Source organism: Phyllobates terribilis, unplaced genomic scaffold, assembly GCF_046119375.1.
Source record: "Phyllobates terribilis strain yellow unplaced genomic scaffold, ASM4611937v1 Scaffold_4__5_contigs__length_816908805, whole genome shotgun sequence".
NCBI lineage: Eukaryota > Metazoa > Chordata > Amphibia > Anura > Dendrobatidae > Phyllobates > Phyllobates terribilis.
Window position 1 is genome coordinate 102739790 of NW_027362764.1, and position 25454 is coordinate 102765243.

Sequence of the window (25454 nt, forward strand, 5' to 3'; positions counted from 1 at the left end):
CAATATTATAGGTTATTGGCACTAGATTCTGTCATGGCCCCACAGGGAACTAGTCCAATTGCCGTATGGAGCCGAGAAAATTTTTTTACCCTAATATGGAGCTATTGATGTCTGCCCCATGGGGTTTTCACCTACCTCTGGATCAACATGTTAGGCTATAAGTTGAACTTGATGGACTTAAAAGGGTATTCCCTGTTCCAAGATCCTACCCCAATATGTAGTAGGTGTATTAATAATAATAATATTAGCAAATATCTCCAATTAGAAATGTAGTATAGTTTTTCTGATTCGCTATGTCTCTTTCCTCATGTGCAGGTATTGAAAGACCTTAGGTATCTATGGTTATGGCCACTAGCAACTAACTGACAGTCACTATATTAGTGGTCATAACCATGGATACCTAAGGTCCTGCAATGCCCTGCACATGAGGAAAAAGACATAGCGAATCAGAAAAACTATATTACATTTCTAATTGGAGGTATTTTCTCATATTATTATTACATCTACTACATATTGAGATAGGATCTTGGTGATGGGAATACCCCTTTAAATCTACCTTCAACCTTGAAAACTAGGAAAAACTAGGAATGTAAACAATGAGCTTTAGCTATGTCACCTTCTCATCGGACAGTTGCTGCATTCTCCCTCCCCCCCATGCTTTACACTGCAGCTCCACATTCACAAACTGGTGGCTCTGCGCAAACTGAAGCCCAGCATAACTTCAACAAGGACCATTAACAAAGACCATTCTACTTTCTTAACTGGAAAAGAAGAATGCCTTTCACAATATCCCCATAATTCAGCTTGCTCCCATTTATTTTCTCCTAATTTCACTGCCCAATCCGTTATCTCCCGATATAATGTCTTCAGTATATTAATATCCTGGTTGTTTGCTGTGTGCCTCATTGAATCACCGGCCTCAGGAAGCATATGATAACACAGCTTTCACTGTGACCCATTTATTTCTTAGCACACGATGCTCTGCTCTCATTATCTCAAATTATTTTCTAATTACATTAAATGGCGCTAAATACATTAATTGTTATTTAGTTTACTTTCCACGTCCACTCAACATTACTGGATCTGCAAAATATGTGCACTGTGTGCCAAGTGAAACAGGTGATGACAGAAAAGCTGGCATCTTTTAAAATGTTCCAAAATATCATTGTTGTGGAGTATAAATTAAAGGATCTCTAACCCTAAAATGCAGCATTATAGGAGGAGCTGCTTATACCAAAAATGGTTGGTTAAAAATGATCTACCATCTCCTGTAAAACTTAATTATGTAAAAGGAAAACAAAATAGAAAATAATTTTCCAATATATATAATTATAAAATCTAAAAAAAAATCCTGTCAAATTTAGTGATGATAGTTCTGGCTCTTAAAGAAAGAGGGTCAGCACAAGCCGGGGCTCTCTGCTGTCTAACTATTTGACAGCAGTGTGAGACTTCTTGCATCTTAGCTGGGAGATACCACTGTGAGACTGCAGCGTGTATACGCAGGAGAGGTGGTATTATTTTAATACTAGATGTAGATAGGTAAGGGGAGATGCAAGATGGAATCCTGTGTGTTATGGATCAGCAGGAGAAGAATTCTAAAAACAGCAACTGCAATCCTGTCACAGCTTCAGCCTGTAAACAGTATGTAGTGAGAGCCTCAAACTAGCCAATCATAGTCAGTGTTCTTCTTGTGCAGATTAACCCTTTATAAGCATCTTCCTCCCTTATGTGGGCTGCATTATACACTGGGACATTTTATTATATGGCTGATAAATAACAAGATTCACTTTGAAAAGTGGAAAAGTTTAAGACTCCAGGTTGGAGGTGAGTTACATTTTTTGCCTGATTTGCGTTTCACTGTTTTACTTTTGACAAATTAATCAGAAAAATAAGGGAATCAATTCTCTTACTGTATAATATGGGCCAGCGAGTTGACAACATGGCAAAATCCAGCCCGATCTGAGTACAAACAGAAAAGACACACGGCACTCCGCGTGTATGCGTTAGTGTACACGAGTAGGATACCACTCCTCAATCTACAAATCAGAAAATATCATGGCACTCCAATTTTTGAGTTCAAAGTCTGATTTTTCTTTAAGGAGAATGCAATCCAATACATACATGCGATGTTTCAGCCATGATGACCTTCATCAGACCAAACCGAAAATACAAACTGATCACATATTAATATAGAAGAAAAATACATATAGAACCCCCTATGACAATTAATGAGCAAAATACAAGATAAACATTTACAACAAGTAACATGAAAAAAACAATTAGGTATAACAATATGAAAAAAAAAGAATGATTTGTTTTCCATATTATTGTTCTACATTGTTTTTCTTAGTATTTTTTTTCCTATATTTTCATACTGGATTTGTATAATTTATTGTCATAGGGGGGTTGTATATATTTTTTTATATTGATATGTGATAAAATTTCATCTACTGTCAGTTTTTATATTTATTCTCATAACAGATAGGTCCTCTTTAATCTGATGTGTGTGGGCATCATTTCAGTGGTCAGTCAACCCACTGAAAAACACTGCGGTAAACTCTTCCAAAACAGGATGTGGTATGTATAGAACAAGAAAAACAAACCATCAGTAGGAAAAACACACAAATTGTAAACCACAATAATCATATATAAAGGAAATAAGAAATAAACATACCTACAATTCTATAAGACCCAGTACACATTACTGTCATCGAGCAGAATTAAAACTGGCCATACACATTTGATAGCTGTTGGATTGCTTAGCACCACAGGCAGCAGCTTATCTACCACCTAAATAAAGGTTTGGGTATGTTAAAATACAATATGGCTGATCCCTTTTATTCAGACATTCGCCAGCAGGGCAGAGTTGGGGGGCTCCCATACACGTAAGTCTCTGTTCATATCGGTACAGTGGCTTAAATTTTTACTGGAAGCCACAGCGCTTTGCCAAATTTGTCATATGATGATCAGAGACACGCAAAAAGAATCAAATTACATCAGCAGAACTGGGGTTTTGGGTTCAAATCCTGACAACATCTGCAAGGATTTTGTATGTTCTCCCCATGTTTCCATGGGTTGCCTCCGGGTTCTCCAGTTTCCTCCCACGCTCCAAAGACATCTGATAGGGAATTTAGATTGTGAGCCCCAATGGGCACAGTGATGATGATGCCTGTAAAGCACTGTGGAATATGATGGCGCTATATTAATGTGTAAAATAAAATAAACTACGTTGGTCTAGACTATAAGCTTTGGATGTCTGTCAGATGCCTCTAACATTCACCATTCGAGAAGAAAAAGATTTGGACTACCCTGGTCCAGCTTTCCAGTTCGGTCCACTGGCCACAATATTATTATTATTTAACGGCCTTCGGCTCAATCTCGAGCCATGGCAACTTGATGTATGAACGATCTGTAGGAAGATTGATCTTGGGCAAGCCTAGATAGGTTCACCAGGATCTTCTCCACTGTTATCTTGATTTATCAAGCCATCGGGTTGCTGGTCTTCCTCTTCCCCTTGTTCCTTCTATTCTCCTGACCATGATGTCCTTCTCCAGTGATTGCTCTCTTCGTATGATATGTTCAAAGTAGGCAAGCCGTAGTTTGGTGATCCCTGCTTCAAGTGACATGTCTGGCTTGACTTATTCCAAGATTGATTTCTTTGTTCTTCTTGACATCCTGCCACATAAATGTATCTATTGAGGGCACAATGTTATGTTTGATGGGTAGCAGTAACTGGATTTCCTGGCTGTAAAGCTTGTGACTATTCATGTGTTTGGATGCAATAGACCTGCTGTGAATGACATCTCGGCTTGAGTTTTAATGGCGAGATCCATGAAACAGAACTTGTGTTGTAATGTGGGTAAAGAAAGGGACGATCCTTTAGTGGTGATAAAACATCTGCCTAATTACGGCCATTCTATTCATACATATTCTTTAATACAGCTGTAGGTAGCACAAATCATATGTATCTGAATTTAGTGTAGTCCCATTGTTATTTTCTTGGAATATCTTTCATATCACCTTCAGCATCTCTGTGACCTTTCCATAATGCACAATTATCCAGTGTTTCATAAAAGACCATTATACCTCCTGGCAAGCCGCCCATGCCTTGTCCAACTCGATCATTGTACAGAGAATTATTATGGCCTGTCCTTCAACTTTCAAGTTGTTGAAGTTGGCGTTGAAGGACTGAGAACCAATCAGTTCATAGGAAAGTTCTTAGAAGAAGAGTATGCTTATTTTGTAGGAGGCAGTGATACATCCATCCTTGTGGTTAAGGGGAAGAGAGGAGACCGAAGGGACCAGAATGGAGACTGAGAAAAAGGGGGGACTGAGCGGCAGGCAAAGAGCTGCTCAAAAGTGATGAATTGCTTGTCAGAGCACCAACATCCCTTCATTCACCTGATCGGTGGGAGGATTGGATTTAGACATCCACTGAGTTAATATTGAAGGCCTATCAATACTGATGGAGAAAAAAACATCAATATCAAAGTGTTATGCACCCAGCACCAAGTGTGAAGTTAAAATCGAAAAAGGCCTTACTGCTACTGCCAATACTATTTTTAATATGTATTAAATAAAGTTTTTTGATTTTAACTTCAGTCTTGGTGCTGGTTGCATAACCCTTGGATTTACTCCAGCACTCAACAGGTTGGAACAGAAGGCCGATTTGTTACCAGAGACCTATCTGCTTCACATTTTTTTACTTAATAATAATCAATATTAAAGTCCTGGATAAGTCCTTTAAACATGTCCTATTATTACAGAACAGACGAGCGTCAGTCAGTCATCTACCCTTTATATGTATATTTTTGCTAGAGACATGAATCTATAAATGTGGCAGCTACATCACCATGTGAACTGTAATCAGCATTATGAGAATAGCCTGGAATTGAATGAATCATGCGATCTCCAATCTCACGGCCTCTGTGCTTCTTGGAAAATTAATGTTTGTTGCAATATTAAACACTCGCTGGACTTTGCACATATGAATCAATTTTTTTTATGATCTCAATAAAAATCGTTATATAAAAAAACAAACGAAAGTGATTAAACCTACCTCATAGACGAAATAAACTTTGGCTTCAACATAGATCCCCATACGAACCACAGCACGGACTGCTGCATTCATGCCTGAAAGAAAAAGTGAGATGTTACTATTGCAAACATCTAATAATAATAGGAAAAGTATAAAAAAGTACATTAAATTCTGAAATGACTTAATTCACAATTTAAGATAAGTATGTGGCAAAGATTTTCATATTTGGACCCAAAATTAAAAAAATGTGATCCCTAGAAAACCCTAATTTTCCAATGAGTATTAGATCATTACTTTGCTGTAAAACCAAACTTCACTTAAACTGTAATTGTTATTTTAATTTATGTATGTAATGGGCGATGCAAATAGCTGACGATCGGTGGAGGTCCATGTTCTGAGACCACCACCGATCACTCAAAACAAAGGTTTGAAATGGTGCTCTTGTATGCAACATGCACACAGATCGGTGTACGGGCTCCACAGTAAGGGCGGTTTCACACGTCTGGATATTTCCGGTACAAGAAAAACCCGAACCGGAGATATCCGTGTCCATGTGTTCGTGTGCACCTGTGTGGCACACGTGTGCCGCCCATGTGCAACACATGTGCCGCCCATGTGCCATATGAGGGGCACTTGTACCAGCATTTGGGAATCAGCGGTGCAGTTAGCGCTGTTCCCAAGCGCCGGGTGCTGAACGCTGTCCTCATCATTGTCCCTTGCTTGCGTTGTGATCAGCACGAGCAAGGGACAATATTGGGAGTAGTAGTCTGCTCCCGCAGTGTCCATATGTAAAAATATTAATAAAATAATAAAATACATATATTCACCTGTCTGGAGATGTCCCCCGCTGTATCGTCTGATCGCTGACGCCGAGGAGCAGGGAAAAATAAGCCGCTCCAGTGAGCTGTGCTGAGCTCAGGAGCGGTGTCCTGACACTTAGTAAGCTCCGCTCAGTGCAGAGACCCGCTCGCTGGCGTGGCTCATTCTCCACGGCTCCTTGGTGTCAGCGGTCAGAGGATTGCAGTGGGGGGCATCTCCGGACAGGTGAGTATAAGGATTTCATTATTTTATTCTTATTTTTATACATGGACACTGCGGGAGCAGACTACTACTCCCAACATTGTCCCTTGCTCGTGCTGATCACAGCACAAGCAAGGGACAATGATGAGGACAGTGTTCAGCACCTGGCGCTTGGGAACAGCGAAACTGTACACTGATTCCCAGGCGCCAGTACGTGTCACACTGACGACACACAGATGTCAACCGTGTGTGTTCAGCATGAGACATCTTGCGGACCGTGCAGCGTGTAAAAAACGGACATGTCAGCGTGTTTTGCCCTCGGACACACAGTCCGTGGAAACACACTGACATGTGCCCAGACCCATAGATTTGAATGGGTCTACCTGTGTCAGTGTCTCCAGTACATGTGGAAACTGTCACCACATGTACCGGACACACTGACGTGTGAAAGAGCCGTAAGTCTGTGGGTCTGTACCTGTATCTGGACTCGTAGATTTACTATTGAGCCCGTACTGAAAATGCAGTTCTGGACTATAATACAGGTGGTAAAGGCAACATACACATTAGACAGCTGAACCCATCAATTTCAACTAGACAAGCCAACAATAGGTGTATGGGGTCTCCTGACTCTACCACGGATGATGTCGTGGAGAGATGGATCAGACAAGTGGAATTTTTCAATGTCCGATTCTTTTCAGGGGAGGTCTGGAAGCAGCTTATCTTTCTCTTCCAATTTGTGTATTGGGGTGTTAGGAGAGAAAGTTTTCTGCCCAATAAACGTTCGGCTGATAGCTATCTCATGTGTGTGGTCATCTTAAAGGGATTGTCTCAACTTTTTAGATGGGTAAAGTAGCAAAGTGTTTGTAAATACAAGCAACTTTGCAACTTACCTTTTATTAAAAATCTTCTCCAGTCTCAAGAGTGGAAGAATTTTTAATTTTATAGTTTATTGCTCATTACTTAGGTTACAGACCACCTCAACTTCAGAAGTGGCCAGTCTCCTTGGCAAGGAGTGTGCACTTGCAAAGCTGGATCCCTGTACTCCTCCGATGCTACAGAGGCAAAGCTGCAGCTCTTTGCAGCATAGGAGAGCGCACTGTTCAGTTCAGTAATTTGGTCGTGCCGAATGTGAATCTTCAGGAACGCCCTTTTCCCGGCATCCAGGAAGCCGGGAGGCAGATAAGCAGTGCACCTCTGAAGAAAGAAAACGATTAGGCAGCCCCTTTAAAGGAGATGCTCCATTTCAGAAAACTTTCTTCTACAACCTGCCCAGGTCTCTATTGTTTGTCTGCAGTGCTGAAGTCATGTTGACAGCGCTGCAGCCAATCACTGACCTCAAGAACTCAGCCCATGAAGAGCACACTGATCAGCGGCAAAGAGCAGGCACTGGACCAGGGTAGGGAAAGTAATATTTGTTTTTTTATGACTATCGCAATTTATTGCAGAAAGTTTCTAAAAGAGACAACCCTTTATGTCATAGTGAGTAAAACAAAGGGAACTGCAGAACTATTTCTTTAACTTGTCATCAAAGGAATCTAATGGATACTGATTTATCAAATAATCTAGATTATCAGACAGTCTTTGAAAGGTATACAGGAGTTTTTAGGAAGAAATCCCAACATAAAACTTTTCTTCTGCTTCATTGGTTCTTCAGCTTCTGTGAAATTCCACATTACATTGTAGGAAGTGCTGGCACTAAACCCTGGTTTATTAAATTTTATGGATTATAGGCTGCTAGATTAAAAGGTTTTACTGCATAAAAATTGTATAAAAGGTGAATATATGTCATATGACGCTGCCTTGCCTCATACATCTTTTTACTTCTTTGCCTTCTGCAGAATATCTCAGGAGGAAGTTGGTCGGGTTATTAGGTTAATGAGTAAAGTAAAAGGTGCACGATTATTGTAAATGAGCGATCCTAGAAACGCTGGTTTCATCATAACCATGCAGTCTAATCATGATGCTAATTATCCAATGAAGGAGCAAAACACTAGTTCATCAGGTGAAATAATCTTTTGGTTTGCCCCACTTTGTTCTCGGCAGCAAATTGTCTAGTTGCCTTTGGTTGCTGCCGAAAACAATGGCTGCCTATGCATACTGAATGATCTAGTACCCGGCTTTCAGTCATGCAGGCGTGCATGGAGCAACTACAGTCACCACTCACAGCACTGATATCGATGGTTATAAGCACGCCCCGGCACTGACTGACAGCCGGCTTTGCAATGCATCAGGCGTTCTTACAACCGTCAATCTCAGTTCTGTGCGCGGTGACTGTAATTGCTCCATGCACGCCTGCATGACTGAAAGCCAGCAGCTGCAGGAAGAAATAAAGATAATTTTCTCAGCACCTTCATAACGCTATTAACCCTGTTTCTGGAGGTTAATAGAATTATCGGATCTGACCAATTCACTTTAAAGGCCACGGCCCCACTATCAGTACTTGGTCAATATTCGGTCAGTATTTTTTCTCAGGAGTGGGAGCCAAAACAGGAGTGGGTGATAAATGCAGAATTGGTGACTTGTTTCTATTATACCTTTTCTCTGATTGTTCCTCACCTGGTTTTGGCTCCCACTCCTGAGAAAAAATACTGACTGAATACTGACCAAATACTGATAGTGGGGCCGTGGCCTAAGACTTTATGTACACAGCAAAACTGTGAACACAGAGCCTGTAAGGAGTCATGCATATCAGTGTCCAGATACATACAGTACAGACCAAAAGTTTGGACACACCTTCTGGTTTTGACTTACAAATACTGAGGTAAAAAACTCACCAAATACTGAATGTGTGAACGTGGCCTGACTGAGATGGAAATATATACAGTACAGACCAAAAGTTTGGACACACCTTCTCATTTAAAGATTTTTCTGTATTTTCCTGACTATGAAAATTGTACATTCACACTGAAGGCATCAAAACTATGAATTAACACATGTGGAATTATATAGTTAACAAAAAAGTGTGAAACAACTGAAATATGTCTTATATTCTAGGTTCTTCAAAGTAGCCACCTTTTGCTTTGATGACTGCTTTGCACACCCTTGGCATTCTCTTGATGAGCTTCAAGAGGTAGTCACCGGAAATGGTTTTCACTTCACAGGTGTGCCCTGTCAGGTTTAATAAGTGGGATTTCTTGCCTTATAAATGGGGTTGGGACCATCAGTTGTGTTGTGCAGAAGTCTGGTGAATACACAGCTGATAGTCCTACTGAATAGACTGTTTCATCATATTGTAAATCCACACAACATGGAGCATGAAAGAGTCGTGTGCATGAGGCCTAACTCTGTGGACGATAGGCAGAGAGATGTATATACTTATATACTGTATATATTGTGGACCTTTTAGCTTTCAGCTGGGCTGTCCATTCATTTTGGATGATTGGGGTCTCTCTGACATATTGCTATCAATCCATAGCAATCCAGAATTGTTGCAAAATCTGGCACCTGTCTCTTCCCGTAGATTCCAGTACATTAAAAAAACTGGAAAGTCAAGATGTCGGTGATATAAATATACTATGAATGCACAGTATGCTCGGCTTCATAGCTGTGTAATAGGCTTATGGGATTTACAGGGGGGCTTATGTTTTCTTACTTCACCAAAGGAGAAAGGGAGAAAGAGACCCTCCCATATTTGTTCTATAAAATCGTCCCTATAATTATAACGCACGCGTCTTTTTACAAGATCAATTATTCTTTAATCCTCTGGATCATTGTTTTAAGGAAATATGAAAGGTGGATTAAAGTCATGATTTACGGTAGGTGTTCTCCCAATGATCTCCAAGAAACCTATATGGTCCAAAAAGGAACATGAGGAGGAAGCAGGTAAACGAGATAACCTGATAATCAGCACAGAACAGGTAGAGACTGAAGGAGACGCAGAATTAATGTTATGGGTAAAACATCCACACCCTTGATGTTCTACACAAACACTTGTCCAGAATAAAAAAGTAAAACTGAGAACAAATTAAAAAGATCTCGTAGAAGATAATATATGGTCTTTCTTTTTTCTCCCTAAGGCAATGTGTATAAGTTACGGTAAGTAATTGAAGCTAATTTTTCTGCAGGAAAAAACAGAGCATTGGCAGAAAAAATGCTGCATAAAATATACACGTTTTTGCATGTGTTTTTTAATTGCATTAATTTGAATGTGTAAAAAACACTGCAAATGTAGCACCCTGAGGACTCGGCTGCTACAGGGGTATTGCACCTCGACCCAGAGGTGTGGTATTCCACTCCCGGGTAAGGATGGAGTGTGGGACTGAGCTCAGAAGGCTGCATGCACTACATACATCCCATTTCCGGGGGACAGAACTACGGTACTCCCACCAGATAAATGTGCAGGTACGACAGCGTCTGTCCCTGGCTGGAGTGGGAGAGGGGTGGAACATCCCAGTAGTGTAGGGGCAGATAGGGGAGGGGCTCTGGGCATAGAGTTAGGAGCTCATTGGGTGCTAGTCACCTGGGCTCACACATAGAGGGAGTATATATGGTGGGCACCATCTTAGATCAGGGTCAGTCAGTCAGTCAGTTCAGCCTGAGGAGAAGCCGAGCAGAGGAGCTCAGCCAGGAGGGCTGACAGGGAGCTGTGGCTCCGGCTGGACCCAGCTCCAGGGCTAAGCCTGCAGAGGAGAAGAAAGGCCCAGAGACGCAGAGCCAGAGGGAACCCTGAGATCCCAGAATTAAGCCAGAAGGGTGAAGGGTTGGCAGAAGAGGGCACCGGATCCCAAGCTGGCGGAGGCAAAAGTAACCCTTAGCCAGGAACCGGAGGTCGTGGTCAAGCTTTGCCACGACCCTCACCACATCCACCAGGAAGGTACACCAAGAGTAGGGTCAGGAAAGCCAGAGAAGGTTTTGCCACCAGGAGGCCCAAGGGAACCGGACAAAGGTGGATCCCTGGTGGGGACGGCCAGCAGAGAGAGAAAGAGAAGGGAGCTCAGGACCACGCTCCGGAACTGCCTGGGGGTTAGCCGAGTCCCACACCTGGTGAATGCAGCACGGCTCGGGTGGTCACTCAAGGCCAGAGTGACTGAAGGAACACCAGTGAGTAAAAACCCTGAAACTGCATCTCACGTCTCTGACTCTCCTTTCTGCACTATCACTACCCCCATCATCCGCACCAGCTGCCCTGAGGCCATACCCCTCCCGTTGGGGGTTATACCACCATCGCTGCACCCATACTACCGGCCTCAGCGGACTGTTCTGCAGCGGCGGCCTTGTGACCGCAAATCAACGGGTGGCGTAGTCGACACTTAACAACATCTACAAAGACTGCCACATACTTAGTTTGACACCCTGGGCACGGACCGGGTCACCGCCACGAGGACTACTACCCCTGTCAGATCCGGCTCCGGGTATCCCCTGAACATGGCCCAGGGGGCGCGTCAACTTTGGCGTAGTTGGCAGGATCACGTGCCCGCAACTACCGGGTACTGCGTGCCTGAAGAAAAGTCTAAATGTACCGTAAGGAGAGGTCTCCCGCCAGTTCCGGAGGGTCCCCGCCATCGGACGCCATCTCGGATCATTTCCCGCCGGTTGCCCGCCATCTGCAGCTTTTTCCCGCCATCCACGGAGTTTCCCGCCACTGGGAGACGATTCCCGCCATCTAAGAAGATTTCCCGCCCTGGCAGAGCGGACGCCATTATGGGCGTGCCAGAGGGTGGCAAGAGACCACCTCCCATCGTGGGTGGGCCAGGTCGAAGAATGGCGCCAAAAGCGGAGACCGCCCCCACCAGCAGAGACTGCAATGATTGAGGTGTCCATCAGCGTGGGAGGTCTGCCCCTGGAGCTGACAATCACCAAGTTGCCCCGGCACCACCCTGAATGGGGGCGGAGAGAGAACAAAGGAGTGAAGATGGGAGCAGCTTGGAGGAGTCTAGAGAGATCGCACCCGGAGATGGAGGGAGAGTCAGGCAGCACCGACCCTGTGGTCAGGAGCCTGTTGCAGGCCGCCACTCCAGAAGGCCTGCTGGAGATCCTGGCGCAGCTCCCCGGAGATCGGGAGCGTGCACAGACCGCGCTGGAGGGCCTCGCACGGAAGATGGCCCGGGTACAGCAGGAAGCGCTGGCGGAGTGGAGCAAGGAGATGGCCCAGTAGGCTGGAACCCGCCAGCGAAGCACGCCACCCACGACAAGGAGCATGTCCGCCTCTGAGGAAGGTGCAGGAGGGACGACGGCCGGAGACGACGCCGCGGAGGGAGTTGAAGAAAAGGGAGCAGGTAATGGGGACGACAACACCCCGTGCCCGATGGTCGCAAGCCTGCCCCAGCTCCCCGTCGCAGAGCCCGAGACCCCACTCACCACTCACGTTGCTGCATCGTCACCGCTCCGAGCTAGGCCTCAGGCGGCAGGAGCCGCGGCCACGCCCCCTGCTACGTCATGCGCCTCGACTCAGAGCGTGGCCAAGCAAGAAGCGCCCCCGGCCTGGTCGCAAGGCCAAGTACCCCCGGGCGCCGCCGTCTTCACAGCGCCCTCTACCTCCATCATGCCACCGGTCTGGTCGCAAGGCCTGGTAGACCCGGGCGCCGCAGCCTTTAAAGCGCCCTTTGTATTCAGACTACCTTCGGCCTGGACGCAAGGCCAGGAGCCCCTGGGCGCCGCAAACACCACAGCGCCCTCTGCCTCCACAGCACCCCGTCTGGGCGAAGACCGCTCCGCACAAAACACCACCCAGGACGGGCTGCTCTTCGTGTGGCCACCTGAATATATTCACCCTCGATTCCGGAGGGAACGGCCTCTGGATGAGCCTCTAATTCCGGCTCCTGCGCCCGCCAAACTCGATCCGCTTCCGTTGGAGGACGCCCAATTTGAGTGGGACCCTACCGGTGAGGACCTGATGGGATTCACCGAGGAGACCCGGGCAGCCGCAGCCCAGCGTACGGAGTGCTGCCGGCAACAATTGGAGGTTTTTGCTAAGGAGCGACGAGAGAGGCGGGTCCGCGAGGAGCGGCTCCAAGTCCAGAGCGCCGAGCAAAAGCGCCGGGCCCGCAGAAACCCCCGTACTGCCCACGGTCCCCGTGCCAGCGGGACTGTAATAAAATTCCAAATGGAGCACGGGTGGGGTTTTATACGGGACCACAGAACCCCCGGCGACGTCTTTGTCACCCGCAGAGACGTAGAAAGTCATCTGCCGGAGGGACACAGAGGTCGTGACCTTTACCTGGGAGATGAGGTCACCTTCACCCGGCACAAGTGTGCCAAAGGACCCTATGCCCTTCATGTACATCGCCTGACTGAGGAGGAACAAGAGGACCCGGACGGGTCCGAAGATTACCCTCAGGCAGGAGCAGGAGGACGTCGCCACTGATGTACAGTAGGAGCACTGTAAATAGTTACCCGTGAAGGTACAATAACTGTTGCCAGTAAGATGTAGTCCCCGTTGGGACCAGCAAACTGTTACCGTGTATTCCCTATCCCTTACCAGGCTGAGGACTGTGAACAGCCATCCCTATTCCCCACTGGCCGAGGACTGAGAGCGGCCATATCCCTTGAAAATAGTTGCGCTTCTTAAAGCGCCCCCTACTGGTTTTATAGGAAACTGTTTTTTCTACAAGAGACTGTGGCACTTACCTGGTCACAATTTGCACAAGTGGCCAGAGGTCAAAATTGTTTTATATGAAAAATTTTATTATGCTGAAAGAGTTAATATTATTTTATGATGTGTCCGTAACATTTTAAAAGAGAAGTACCTCCCATAAAGGGATGATTGAAGGTTACTGTTTATATATTTTATATGTAGTGCACTTTAAAAAGCTTGTATGTTTTATGTTTTGCTCTTTTACAGCCCGAGGACGTGCTGTGATTTACCAGGGGGGAATGTAGCACCCTGAGGACTCGGCTGCTACAGGGGTATTGCACCTCGACCCAGAGGTGTGGTATTCCACTCCCGGGTAAGGATGGAGTGTGGGACTGAGCTCAGAAGGCTGCATGCACTACATACATCCCATTTCCGGGGGACAGAACTACGGTACTCCCACCAGATAAATGTGCAGGTACGACAGCGTCTGTCCCTGGCTGGAGTGGGAGGGGGGTGGAACATCCCAGTAGTGTAGGGGCAGATAGGGGAGGGGCTCTGGGCATAGAGTTAGGAGCTCATTGGGTGCTAGTCACCTGGGCTCACACATAGAGGGAGTATATATGGTGGGCACCATCTTAGATCAGGGTCAGTCAGTCAGTCAGTTCAGCCTGAGGAGAAGCCGAGCAGAGGAGCTCAGCCAGGAGGGCTGACAGGGAGCTGTGGCTCCGGCTGGACCCAGCTCCAGGGCTAAGCCTGCAGAGGAGAAGAAAGGCCCAGAGACGCAGAGCCAGAGGGAACCCTGAGATCCCAGAATTAAGCCAGAAGGGTGAAGGGTTGGCAGAAGAGGGCACCGGATTCCAAGCTGGCGGAGGCAAAAGTAACCCTTAGCCAGGAACCGGAGGTCGTGGTCAAGCTTTGCCACGACCCTCACCACATCCACCAGGAAGGTACACCAAGAGTAGGGTCAGGAAAGCCAGAGAAGGTTTTGCCACCAGGAGGCCCAAGGGAACCGGACAAAGGTGGATCCCTGGTGGGGACAGCCAGCAGAGAGAGAAAGAGAAGGGAGCTCAGGACCACGCTCCGGAACTGCCTGGGGGTTAGCCGAGTCCCACACCTGGTGAATGCAGCACGGCTCGGGTGGTCACTCAAGGCCAGAGTGACTGAAGGAACACCAGTGAGTAAAAACCCTGAAACTGCATCTCACGTCTCTGACTCTCCTTTCTGCACTATCACTACCCCCATCATCCGCACCAGCTGCCCTGAGGCCATACCCCTCCCGTTGGGGGTTATACCACCATCGCTGCACCCATACTACCGGCCTCAGCGGACTGTTCTGCAGCGGCGGCCTTGTGACCGCAAATCAACGGGTGGCGTAGTCGACACTTAACAACATCTACAAAGACTGCCACACACTTAGTTTGACACCCTGGGCACGGACCGGGTCACCGCCACGAGGACTACTACCCCTGTCAGATCCGGCTCCGGGTATCCCCTGAACATGGCCCAGGGGGCGCGTCACAAATATGCTGAAAAAAAATGACATATTTGACAAAACGCTTTGATGATTGAAATCTGCAAGGAAAAAATAACCAGCATGTGCATGACATTTCAGAAAGCTCAGTTATTTTGCTGGTGCTATATTTTTTTCCATGGCAAAAATGCACAGAAAAAAAAAGTGGGAAAATACAGTGTGTGAAAAAGCCCAAATGTGGGTCTGATCAGCCAAATCAACTGAGTCATGGAAATCGGTGATGTGATGATCACATTAATTAATCTGATTAGATCAGTGATGGACCGGGATTTACAGCCATAATATGGGAACAAAAATGCACGTAAGCAGTATTCTCATCTGAGATTCAACTGTCACATCTTTCTATGAATTTTCTTAACATGCACTTGTACAACAATGCTGCAGTTTTGCAAAAAATTCCAATAACTGCGACAATAAAAAAAGAAAAATCAGCCAATGCATATAAAAGCACAGCTAATTAGTGGATTGTGCCACGTGGCTCAGAACAACACTGCAAAACTTAACTTTGTTTTAGTGCAAGTTTCCACAGCTTTATAATGCGTTTTTTGGCTACAATCTTGTACAAGAGAAGCATTTGAGCCCTGATTCATTAAGATTGTCATTTCGCACACCAATCTTAATGAGAACTGTGCGGGAATACGATGCGCCAAATTCATTATGAGATGAACACCACTTAATTTGGTGCATCCTATTAGTGATGTACGTAGTGCCAGAAATGTTACTCTAGTCAGGAACTGGAGTAACATTTTTGGCATAAGAAACATCGCCAATTTTGCAACATTGGACAGCCGGACATAGTAACGCCCCATCCCACCCCAGCTCCACAAAGTTTGGTGGAGCAGCTTGAAACTGGCGACGCCAAAGTTTAAATTGCACAAAAAAATTGTGACATTTTATAGTGTTTTACGCTTGTTTTCTGTCAAAAACACTTTGCTTAATCGCCCCTTTAAGTTCTGCTAATCAGTGGGGTTACTACAGGTTGTACCCACTTATCATACATTGATGGCCTTTTCGACTTTTTAGCGGTGAAGATCACTAAACACTATATACGGTAGTTGGCTGAACCCATCGATGTCGAAGGTATTGCCTGACCATTAAATGTGCATGGGGGCCTACCGACTGTTCCCCGGCAGACGATTTCAGGGGAGAAAAGGTTTCAGCCTACTGAATTTCAATGACTGATCCTTTTATTTAGTGCAGAGAGTACACAGGAGTGTCGGCCAAGATGAACCATCGTCCACTCGATAGTTATGTAATGCATATGGCCAGCCTAAGGCTATGTTCACATTTGAGAAGTAGACGCCCTATGGTAGATGCTGTCACATTTGGTAAGTAGAATAGTGTAACATACTGAACTATTCTTCCCATCAAAATGATAGACATTATGATGGAACCTAACAAACCCTCCTACAAGTCAATAGTGTCCGTCAAACATTGTTGGTACCTGTCATGCTACAGATCTGGAGCTCCATCAACTCTATATACGTCAGAAATATAGTGGTGGGATCAATATATATGGTGTGCATACACACACACACCTCTACACAACCTGTATTTTGTACATGAAGGGTATGACTTTACCAGTAATTGTTTATTTAGACGATGGAGCAATCAAAGATGGCGCCATGGAGAATATACATTGACTGGACGCTGGCCAAGCCTATATTGACGATACAGAAATACCACTGGGACCTTCTTCCATCTGAAGAGTCTGAAGGACGAAGTAATATTACTTATTCTAAATTTGGAGCATAAAAGGTCTATTTTAAGCCCAGGGCCTGCTGGTTTATTTTTCCCTACAGGCTCCACTGACAGAGCCGCCCCACCTCCACAATGCAATCTCTCTTCTAAATATTCTGTCCATTCATCCTAATGACCTTGCATGTCTGCACTGAGGGTCACATCTGATGCTAAAGAACTATTTTAACGCACTCCGCTCTCCTTCTACCACAGATCAATTCACCTTCACTGTCCTAAATTCTTTCGCGATGCATGTTGTCTTCAATTTCATTTTTTGTTTTCATAGGTTGATAATGTAATTATTTAAAAAATTGTCACAAATTCCAATAAACCCCAAATCTACAGATCAATTAAGAACCTCTTGTGTCCGGAAAATATTTATGGTTCGAACAATTCTTAAACAAAACCTAGATTGGTTCCTAAAGAAAGGAGTAGGCCAAAATGAATACGAACCTCAACAGCTCCTCAACTACACAACGCGTACTCAAGCCTACGACTGAGGCTACACATGGGCAAAAGCTATCTCCTCCGACTCATCCATAACCAATGTTGCTCAATTTGGCTGTGTTTCGAAAGATATAGAAGAATTAGTCAGTACCAGATCTTGGGGCTATTGTCTGATGGAGGATTTACTTTAGAATCCTCCTCAATGACTGATTCAAGACTTTGTAGGAAACTCTTGTTTATAGGGAATGCACTTTGCTGTTCATATGAGGTTGGAATGTTTGGTATACTTTGATCCAAGGTGAATCGAGACTCTATTCATATTGGAGTCATGGCTCCATTTGTAGGACTCTGGATGCCCCTCACAGGAGAAGAAGGTGGTCTGCTGCTATTTTCGGCCTATTCAAATTTTTTGGGACCATTCAAACTCCACAGAATTTTTGGGGATACACTAACAACCGTATAAAACTAGATCCTGTAAAAAGGAGAATCCAAAAATGTGAACAGATTTACAATCTTATGTATGTATGTTGCAAGTAAATGCTACACAATGGATTCCTATAGATATGATAGTAAGCCCCAGCCAGCATGGCATGAAATAGGTTAGCTTTCCACAAGAGTGATATGGGCACAATTCTGTGCCCTTCTTACAACCACAGGAGCGGAGGACTAATGATCTGAATAACACCATCAATAACAACAAAGATCTGAACACCAACAATGGGGATCTCTGATGCTAAGGATCGGGTCATAAGGTCAGTGGTAGGACTTGCAACTCTAATATGGGCACAGAGATATTACCAATATTACGCTTGTGTGACACTCTGTGTCCGCTCCATTGGCATTTCCGGTTTTGTGTGCCACCACAGCACCAGAAAACTGAAAATGACAGAAAACAGGATCTGTCACATGATGACATCAACAGCCACAGGTTCCATCATAGTGTCTGTCATTATACCGAAAACATAGTGCTGCATTTTGGGCTATTTTATCTGGCAAATATGACAAATATGCAACTTAGCCCCCAACACAGGTGTGAACATTGTCTTATGCTGTTAAATGTGCAACTAGAAATTTATGGTTCTTAAATGGAACCTGTCTGTAAATTCATGCAGCCCAAACCTCAGGCAGCATGCATCAGAACCTGGATGCACAATTGCAGCCTGATATTTTCCTCTGCATCGCTTCGGCATTTCAGAGAAAATACTGTTTGAAGGGCTTGAATCGACATACAGATTCCCTTTAATTATCCACATTTAATTGTCTCAAAGACTAATGTCAATGATCAATCAATAAACTACAGCAAGTAATGAGGATGAAATATTCATATCGTACAAATATTCTCACGTAAACTATATTGTATATAAGAACTCTTTACTAGGCTTCCTCCGTATAAGGCCACAGGCATAGAACGTCCGGCCCCTCGCCCCCAGTATATAACATCCAGTCCCCCGATCCCAGTGAATAACATCGTCCCCTAGCTTCAGTGTATAACATCTGGCCCCTCGCTCCCAGTGTGTATCGTCGCCCCTCGTTCTCAGTGAATAACATCCAGCCCCTCGCCCCCTAGTGAATAACATCCAGCCCCTCGCTCCCAGTGTGTAACATCAACCCTCGTTCTCAGTGAATAACATCCAGCCCCTCGCCCCCAGTGAATAACATCCAGCCCCTCATCCCCAGTGAATAACATCCAGCCCCTCGCCCCCAGTGAATAACATCCAGCCCCTCATCCCCAGTGAATAACATCCAGCCCCTCATCCCCAGTGAATAACATCCAGCCCCTCATCCCCAGTGAATAACATCCAGCCCCTCGCCCCCAGTGAATAACATCCAGCCCCTCATCCCCAGTGAATAACATCCATTCCCTCGCCTAAGTGTATAACATCCGGCCCCTCACCCCCAGTGAAGAACATCCAGCCCCACGCCCCCAGTGTATAACATCCGTCCCCTCGCCTCAGTGTATAACATCCGTCCCCTCGCCTAAATGTATAACATCCAGCCCCTCGCCCCTAATGTATAACATCCGGCCCCTCGCCCCCAGTGTGTAATATTGCCCCTCACCCCCAGTCTATAAAATCAGGCCTCTTGCCCCCAGTGAAAAACATCCATCCCCTCACCTCAGTGTATAACATCCGGCTTGTCGCCCCCAGTGTGTAACATCTGGCCCCTCGCCCCCAGTGTGTAACATCACCCCTTGCCTGCAGTGTATAACATCTAGCTCCTCGGCGTACCATCTACATTTGTGAAGAACGGGTCATTCTAAAGAGCTCACTGATACCAGCGTGGTCCTAGGACATCACTGATGTAGCAAGTCAGATCAGGGCATTTGTTCCCTCTTAAATATTCCACCATCACCTGTGAGTGATATTATTGAGAAGTGAAAGGAACTGAAGCAACTCATCCACGAGTGGAGACCACCAAACATTACAGAGAGGGGTCACTGAGTGCTGAAGAGCAGAGAAAAGAAATGTCACCAAGACTGCTGACTCCATAGCTGAAGAGTCCAAATCTCCTCTGGCATTAACATCAGCACAAAACTGTGAGCCGGTAAATTGACTGCATGGGTTTAAGCTGCATGCAGCCTTACATTACCAAGCACAATGAAGCAATGAATGGAGTGATGGAAAGCATCCACCACTGAACTCTGAAGCATTGAAACGTGTTCTGGAGTGACAACTAACACTATGGACGAGTCTGGAATTGACAAATGTCAGGATAACGTTGCCTACCTGGCTACATTATGGCAACTGTAGAGTTTGGTGGAGGAGGGATAATACTATGGGATGGTTTTCAGGGATCGGCCTCGGCCCTTCATGTCCAGTGAAGGGAAACCTTAATACTTCAGTATATTGAGACATTTTGGACAGTTGTAGCTTTCAGCTTTGTAGAACAGTTTGGGGAAGGGTCTTTTCTGTCCCAGCATGACTGTGCCCGATGCACAAAGCGAGGTCCATACAGGCCTGGTTGGGGGAGTTTGGTGTGGAAGAACTTGATTGACCCTTGGGGCTCAAGCACACGACCAGTTTTTGTCATATGAGTGCTATCCATGGTTTTTACAAATAGCATTTATACCCATGATATTCTATGGGGCTGTACCCATGTCTGACTTCTTCCTCAGACCGAGTGGTCTACGGAAAAAATCGAAAACATGTCCAATTTTGTTCCGAGCGTCGGATCAACTCGACAATGCAAGCATGTCAGGCTGATGTTAGACATGAACCATGACCACCTGTACTGTATATGCCCATTATTCAATACCCGTACATACATATCAGCACTTCATTCACTTGCAGACATATTGTATTTTTCCTAAGATAGGCATGGGGTTACATCTGCTCCTTTACATTTACATGCTATGGATGCAGAGGTAACGATGATCTAAAGCAGTGTTTCCCGAACCCCATCCTCACGGCCCCCCACAGGTCATGTTTTTAGGATCTCCTTAGTATTACACAGGTGAGAGAATTCCTGATGCCTTGATGATACTTCAATCAGCTGTGTAAAACTAAGGAGATCCTGAAAACATGACCTGTGGGGGGCCGTGAAGATGGGGTTGGGGAAACACTGGTCTAGAGAGTATTTGTATGCAAGTCGGATGCAACCATCAATCAATGGGACTAACGTGTGATAAATCTTCTCAATTGAAAATCCTATCTGCTGTATTTTCACAGATATTCATCACCTAAGGCTAAGTAGTGAATATGAAGCCACATCCTTGACTCTGCTACATCTGCAAAGGCAGCATAACATATTGCCAGGAATACATGATGTTTTATTAATACAATGCTGTTATTTCATTATTACGTGGTGCTGTAAAGTGGCCAGACCTTGAAATACATTTGGAGGTGATGATGATGAGTGATGCTCCCCACAAGAGCTTCCTCCCAGATTGCGTGACTCAGAGGAAGCTCTGCAAGGACTCCCACTGCTGCACGTACACACATCAAGGGCCAGCGGCAGGGAGGAGAATGACAGCAGGGAGGGATCACAGGAGAGGAGATACAGCAGGAGGGTATCAGTGGCACACTCACCCCCATCATCATCATCACAGACGTCATAGCAACTGATACAGGGTGACATAGCAGCCGAAAAATGATGAGAAGACAATGTATGTAATAATAATGGAAAGAAAGAAAGAAAGAAAGAAAGAAAGAAAGAAAGAAAGAAAAAAAGAAAGAAAGAAAGAAAAAGTAAAGATTATCTCTTCCAATTGCAACTATGTGATGATATGCAGATGTAGCAGAGCTCAGTTTGCCATTTGGCACAATTTATGATGGTTTTCAGCACTATCATATCTCTAGTAATCGCATATATATTATTGCATTTACCACACTAAATACAATCAATTGTTCTCTGTTATCAGCCATTTCAGAGCAGAACGCGGACTCTTCACACAATCATACGGCTATGGTTCTGATACATTTACCTACATCCATTAGGCCACATTCACACCTTCAGTATTTGGTTAGTATTTTACATCAGTATTTGTAAGCCAAAACCAGGAGAGGAACAGTCAGAGGAAAAGTATAATAGAAACACGTCACCACTTCTGTATTTATCACCCACTCCTGGTTTGGGCTTCCAAATACTGATGTAAAATACTGACCAAAAAACTGAACATGTGAACGTGGCCTTAGATGGAGAGATTGTTGGGACACAGCCTTAATCACTGAATTCAGGTTTTCATTCAGTCGCATTGGCCCGGTATATAACATCATCTGGCCCCTCGCTGTGCTGTCTGCCTTTAATAAAGAGCTCACTGATACTGCAGCGGTCCTGTAATTGGGTGTCACCATTGTAACAAGTCAGTTCCGGAAATTTGTTCCCAGCCCTAATAATGTTCCTTAAATATTCCACCATTAACAGTGAGTGGTATTATTGAAAAGTGGAAGCGTTTAGGAATCACAGCAACTCGTATATTGGAAGACCATGTAAAGTTACGGAGCGAGGCCACTACGTGCTGAGGTACATCGCTTGTAAAAGTAGCCAACATTCTGCTGGCTCCATAACTGCAGAGTTCACACCTCCTCTGGCATCAACATCAAAAACTGTGTCCCGGGAGCTTCAATGCATGCGGTGTCCATAGCCTATCAGCTTTAAGCAAGCCATACATCACCAAGCACAATGCCAAGCGTTAGATAGAGTGGTGTAAAGCCACCACCACTGGACTCCAAAACCTTGTAGAAAGCCTCCGCAGAAAAGTGGAAGCTGTTATAGCTGTAGGTCTAGAATGCTTGTGTAGGTGTCCCAGTACTTTTCTCCATATAGTCTACGCTCTTTCATAAGGGAAAGACTTTACGTTTATCGTGAGAATCCGGATCAATGCTAAAATCATTTTATGGGAGTCATTACTAGAGATTTTGGCTCGTTGCTGCTTGTGTTGATAACCAGTGTGTAGATGCCAGACACAAATGGTTATGCTGGCACGTGTAGTTCCACAAAAGCAGGAGAAAACACGTGTTGCTTAGTGAGTAATAGTAATGCTGGAGAGCAGAGTAACTAGGCCAAGTGTGTGGGAGGTGGAGAAATGTGGGGATGTGAAGATACAGTGTAGTCATTACATGAAAAGCCGCAATGCAGCAGCACCAGCCACAAGCAGGGATCCGCCTCCTGCCATAGGTGACCTGCCTGCTCTGCATTGCTGCCTCCATTCTCAATGTACTTATGGCTGAGCCACCCACTGACTGCCAGCTGGGTGCATGCAACAATTTGGGAATGAAGTGGAATGGGAGGGATCCTAGCGTCACCACTCACACACTAATCTGCAGCACTACTATCTGCCCAAGGTGGCCTACAGCCAAATGGCTATCACTGTGTCACTCTAAGGACTTTGTATGGGCTGGAATGAGGGTGTTTAGGATGCTGGCACGGGCACAGGCGGCAGGGCATCATCTGTTGCATGCCTATCAGTAATGCTCAATTAAAGATTTGCCACCAATGTCACACAGATAAGCTCCGACTGGCCCACAGGGGAACAGGCGAACCCCCAGTGGGACCCTGTGCAAGAGTGGACCACCCACCCCCATAGATATGATTCTTTATGTCCAGCAAGGCAGCATCTCATCATTAATGCTGAGGGTAATGTAATATTTGCATGTAGCTGAACACTGGGCCCCCACAGTCAGTGTTACTGGTGGGCCCCTGGCACCCCAGTCCGACGCTCAGTTACGCATGTGTCACGGCTCTACCGCTGCAAGGCAGAATTCACCTTTATTGGGCTGCGTTCACATCTGTGTTATATGTGTTTTTCTTCTCCATCATAAGAACTGACAATGATAAAGCACCAGATCAGACAGGCACTAACGGCGTCCGACACCCCCCATCATCGACTTATAATGGGGGCCAAAAAAAAAATAGTGCAGCATGCAGATGTGACAAGGGCCTGTGTGCACCCCCAATGTCCGGGGTCCATCCGCCTATGCTCATTATTGATGATCTGTATATATTATATACTTATTCCTCTATAATTGTTTTTTTTTTAAATATAATAGTATTATATAATGTACAGAACAGCTGACAACCGGGGACCACAGACTGATGAGTCCTGACCTTGACATCTACACAGCCATCTCCATCACTATTGGAGGTGCAGCAATGAGAACCAGCACAAACTCACCTCTGCTACATCACAGGGGAACACTGCAGCCATCTGCATGGATTATATGAGGCCTATGTGTGGCCAGTGGTGGCCACTGACTGCAGCTTCCCTGACACTGGCCCCAGGGCACTGCACTGTATATAGACAGATGATCAGTATATATATATGTGTATATATGTGTACATGGCTGCTGCCACCTTACCTTGGGCATCTCCTCCACTGGTCAGGACCCCAATTGCTTTACCAGCTCCAGACAGGTTCTCAAAAAACTTTTGTGGCTGTGCCATGACTGCAGCTGCCTTCCCTGTATGCTCTCAGTAATAAATACACATATATCTCTGCAATAACCTCTGTATATAGAATAGATCTATAGAACAAGCTCTCTGCTGACTCTGCTACAAATATAAATATTCATTACACTAAATAGAATAGGAAAATAAAAGAGTGCATGGAATAAATAAGGTGGAGGTGGTGATGCAGTGATGTGCGGGGAGAGCGCGGCCGCCACTCAGCTCCTTCCTTCTCCTCCTCTCCCGGGTTAGTGACACTCCTGCAGCGCAGCAACAGCGCTCAAGTGACGGGCGCCCAGGACACGCCTCTCTATTTGCATAGACACGCCCCTCACCTTCAGAGGAACTGAAAGCAGCGCGCTACGTGACGATGAGAAGTGGGCGGGTACTGGAGCTGATGGAAATACCGGGAAGTCGCTAGTGGGCGGGGCTTGCATCCCTTGAGGCTTCTTTTCCCAGTCAGCTGTGCAGTAGAGAGGACGTGTCCCTGGGGGAGCTGTGACACTGACAGCAGGGCACTGTTATCTCAGCTGCTGAGGGGGATAGTGAAGGGTATAGCTGCATGGATGCCTGTACTAGCAGTATAGCACAAGTGCCTGCTAATAGCCTGAAAAATAAGTGCCCCCCCCCCCCATCCCTATACACAGAACATGTACTCACAGGATTATAAGGGAGCCAAAATGCTCAAAACTGTGCCAGCCGTAATGCCACATTAGTGCCAGCATGGTTCCTACAGGTGTCGGCCATTTACCAGCTATAGTTACCCAATAAGTGCTAGCCTTGGAGTCCATTATAAATACCAGCAATAGCGCCCCCTACACTGCACGAGGCACAGCAGAAAACCACCAATCAGCTCCTTGTTTGTTTCTTGGCAGTAATTTAATAGCACAGGCCGCACTTCAGACGCCAGGGCAATCAGTAATGGCATCCTTCACTTTCGTTGTGTGATCTTCATCTGGTTTACACTGGCGGATTATTGGGAAACGTGCGTTACAGTGTGAACGTACCCTTAGGCTGTGTGCCCGCTATGCGTTTTTTCAAGCGTTTTTGCCGCCGAATTTCCGCAGCGAAAACGCTTGGTAATACGTGCCCCATGGTCCCCAATGATAATCCACATGTGCTGTGCACATGCTGCGGAAATTTCCGCTGCAGATAATCATTGCAGAAAAATACGCAGCATGTCCATTAATTCTGTGGACACGCAGCGTAATTGCCGCCATTGACTTGCATTGAAACGCTCAGTATCCGTGTCAGCACATTTGCACACACGGATAATATGC

The 25454-nt window shown here is 45.5% G+C and overlaps 1 protein-coding gene across 5 annotated transcripts in view; it reads right to left on the minus strand.

Moving 5' to 3' along the window:
* PFKP (phosphofructokinase, platelet) overlaps positions 1–24461 on the minus strand; it is a 115200-nt gene extending 90739 nt beyond the window's left edge. For 3 of the 5 annotated variants that reach the window (XM_073677646.1, XM_073677643.1, XM_073677642.1), the window contains exons 1-2: positions 24087–24461; positions 5060–5133 (exon numbers count right to left, since the gene is read on the minus strand). In XM_073677646.1, the coding sequence (XP_073533747.1) occupies positions 5060–5133; positions 24087–24171 (159 nt within the window). In that variant the 5' untranslated portion in view covers positions 24172–24461. The remainder of the gene's footprint in view (positions 1–5059; positions 5134–24086) is intronic. The other 2 variants (XM_073677645.1, XM_073677644.1) reach the window with 1 other exon arrangement.
* Positions 24462–25454: the final 993 nt, after the last annotated feature.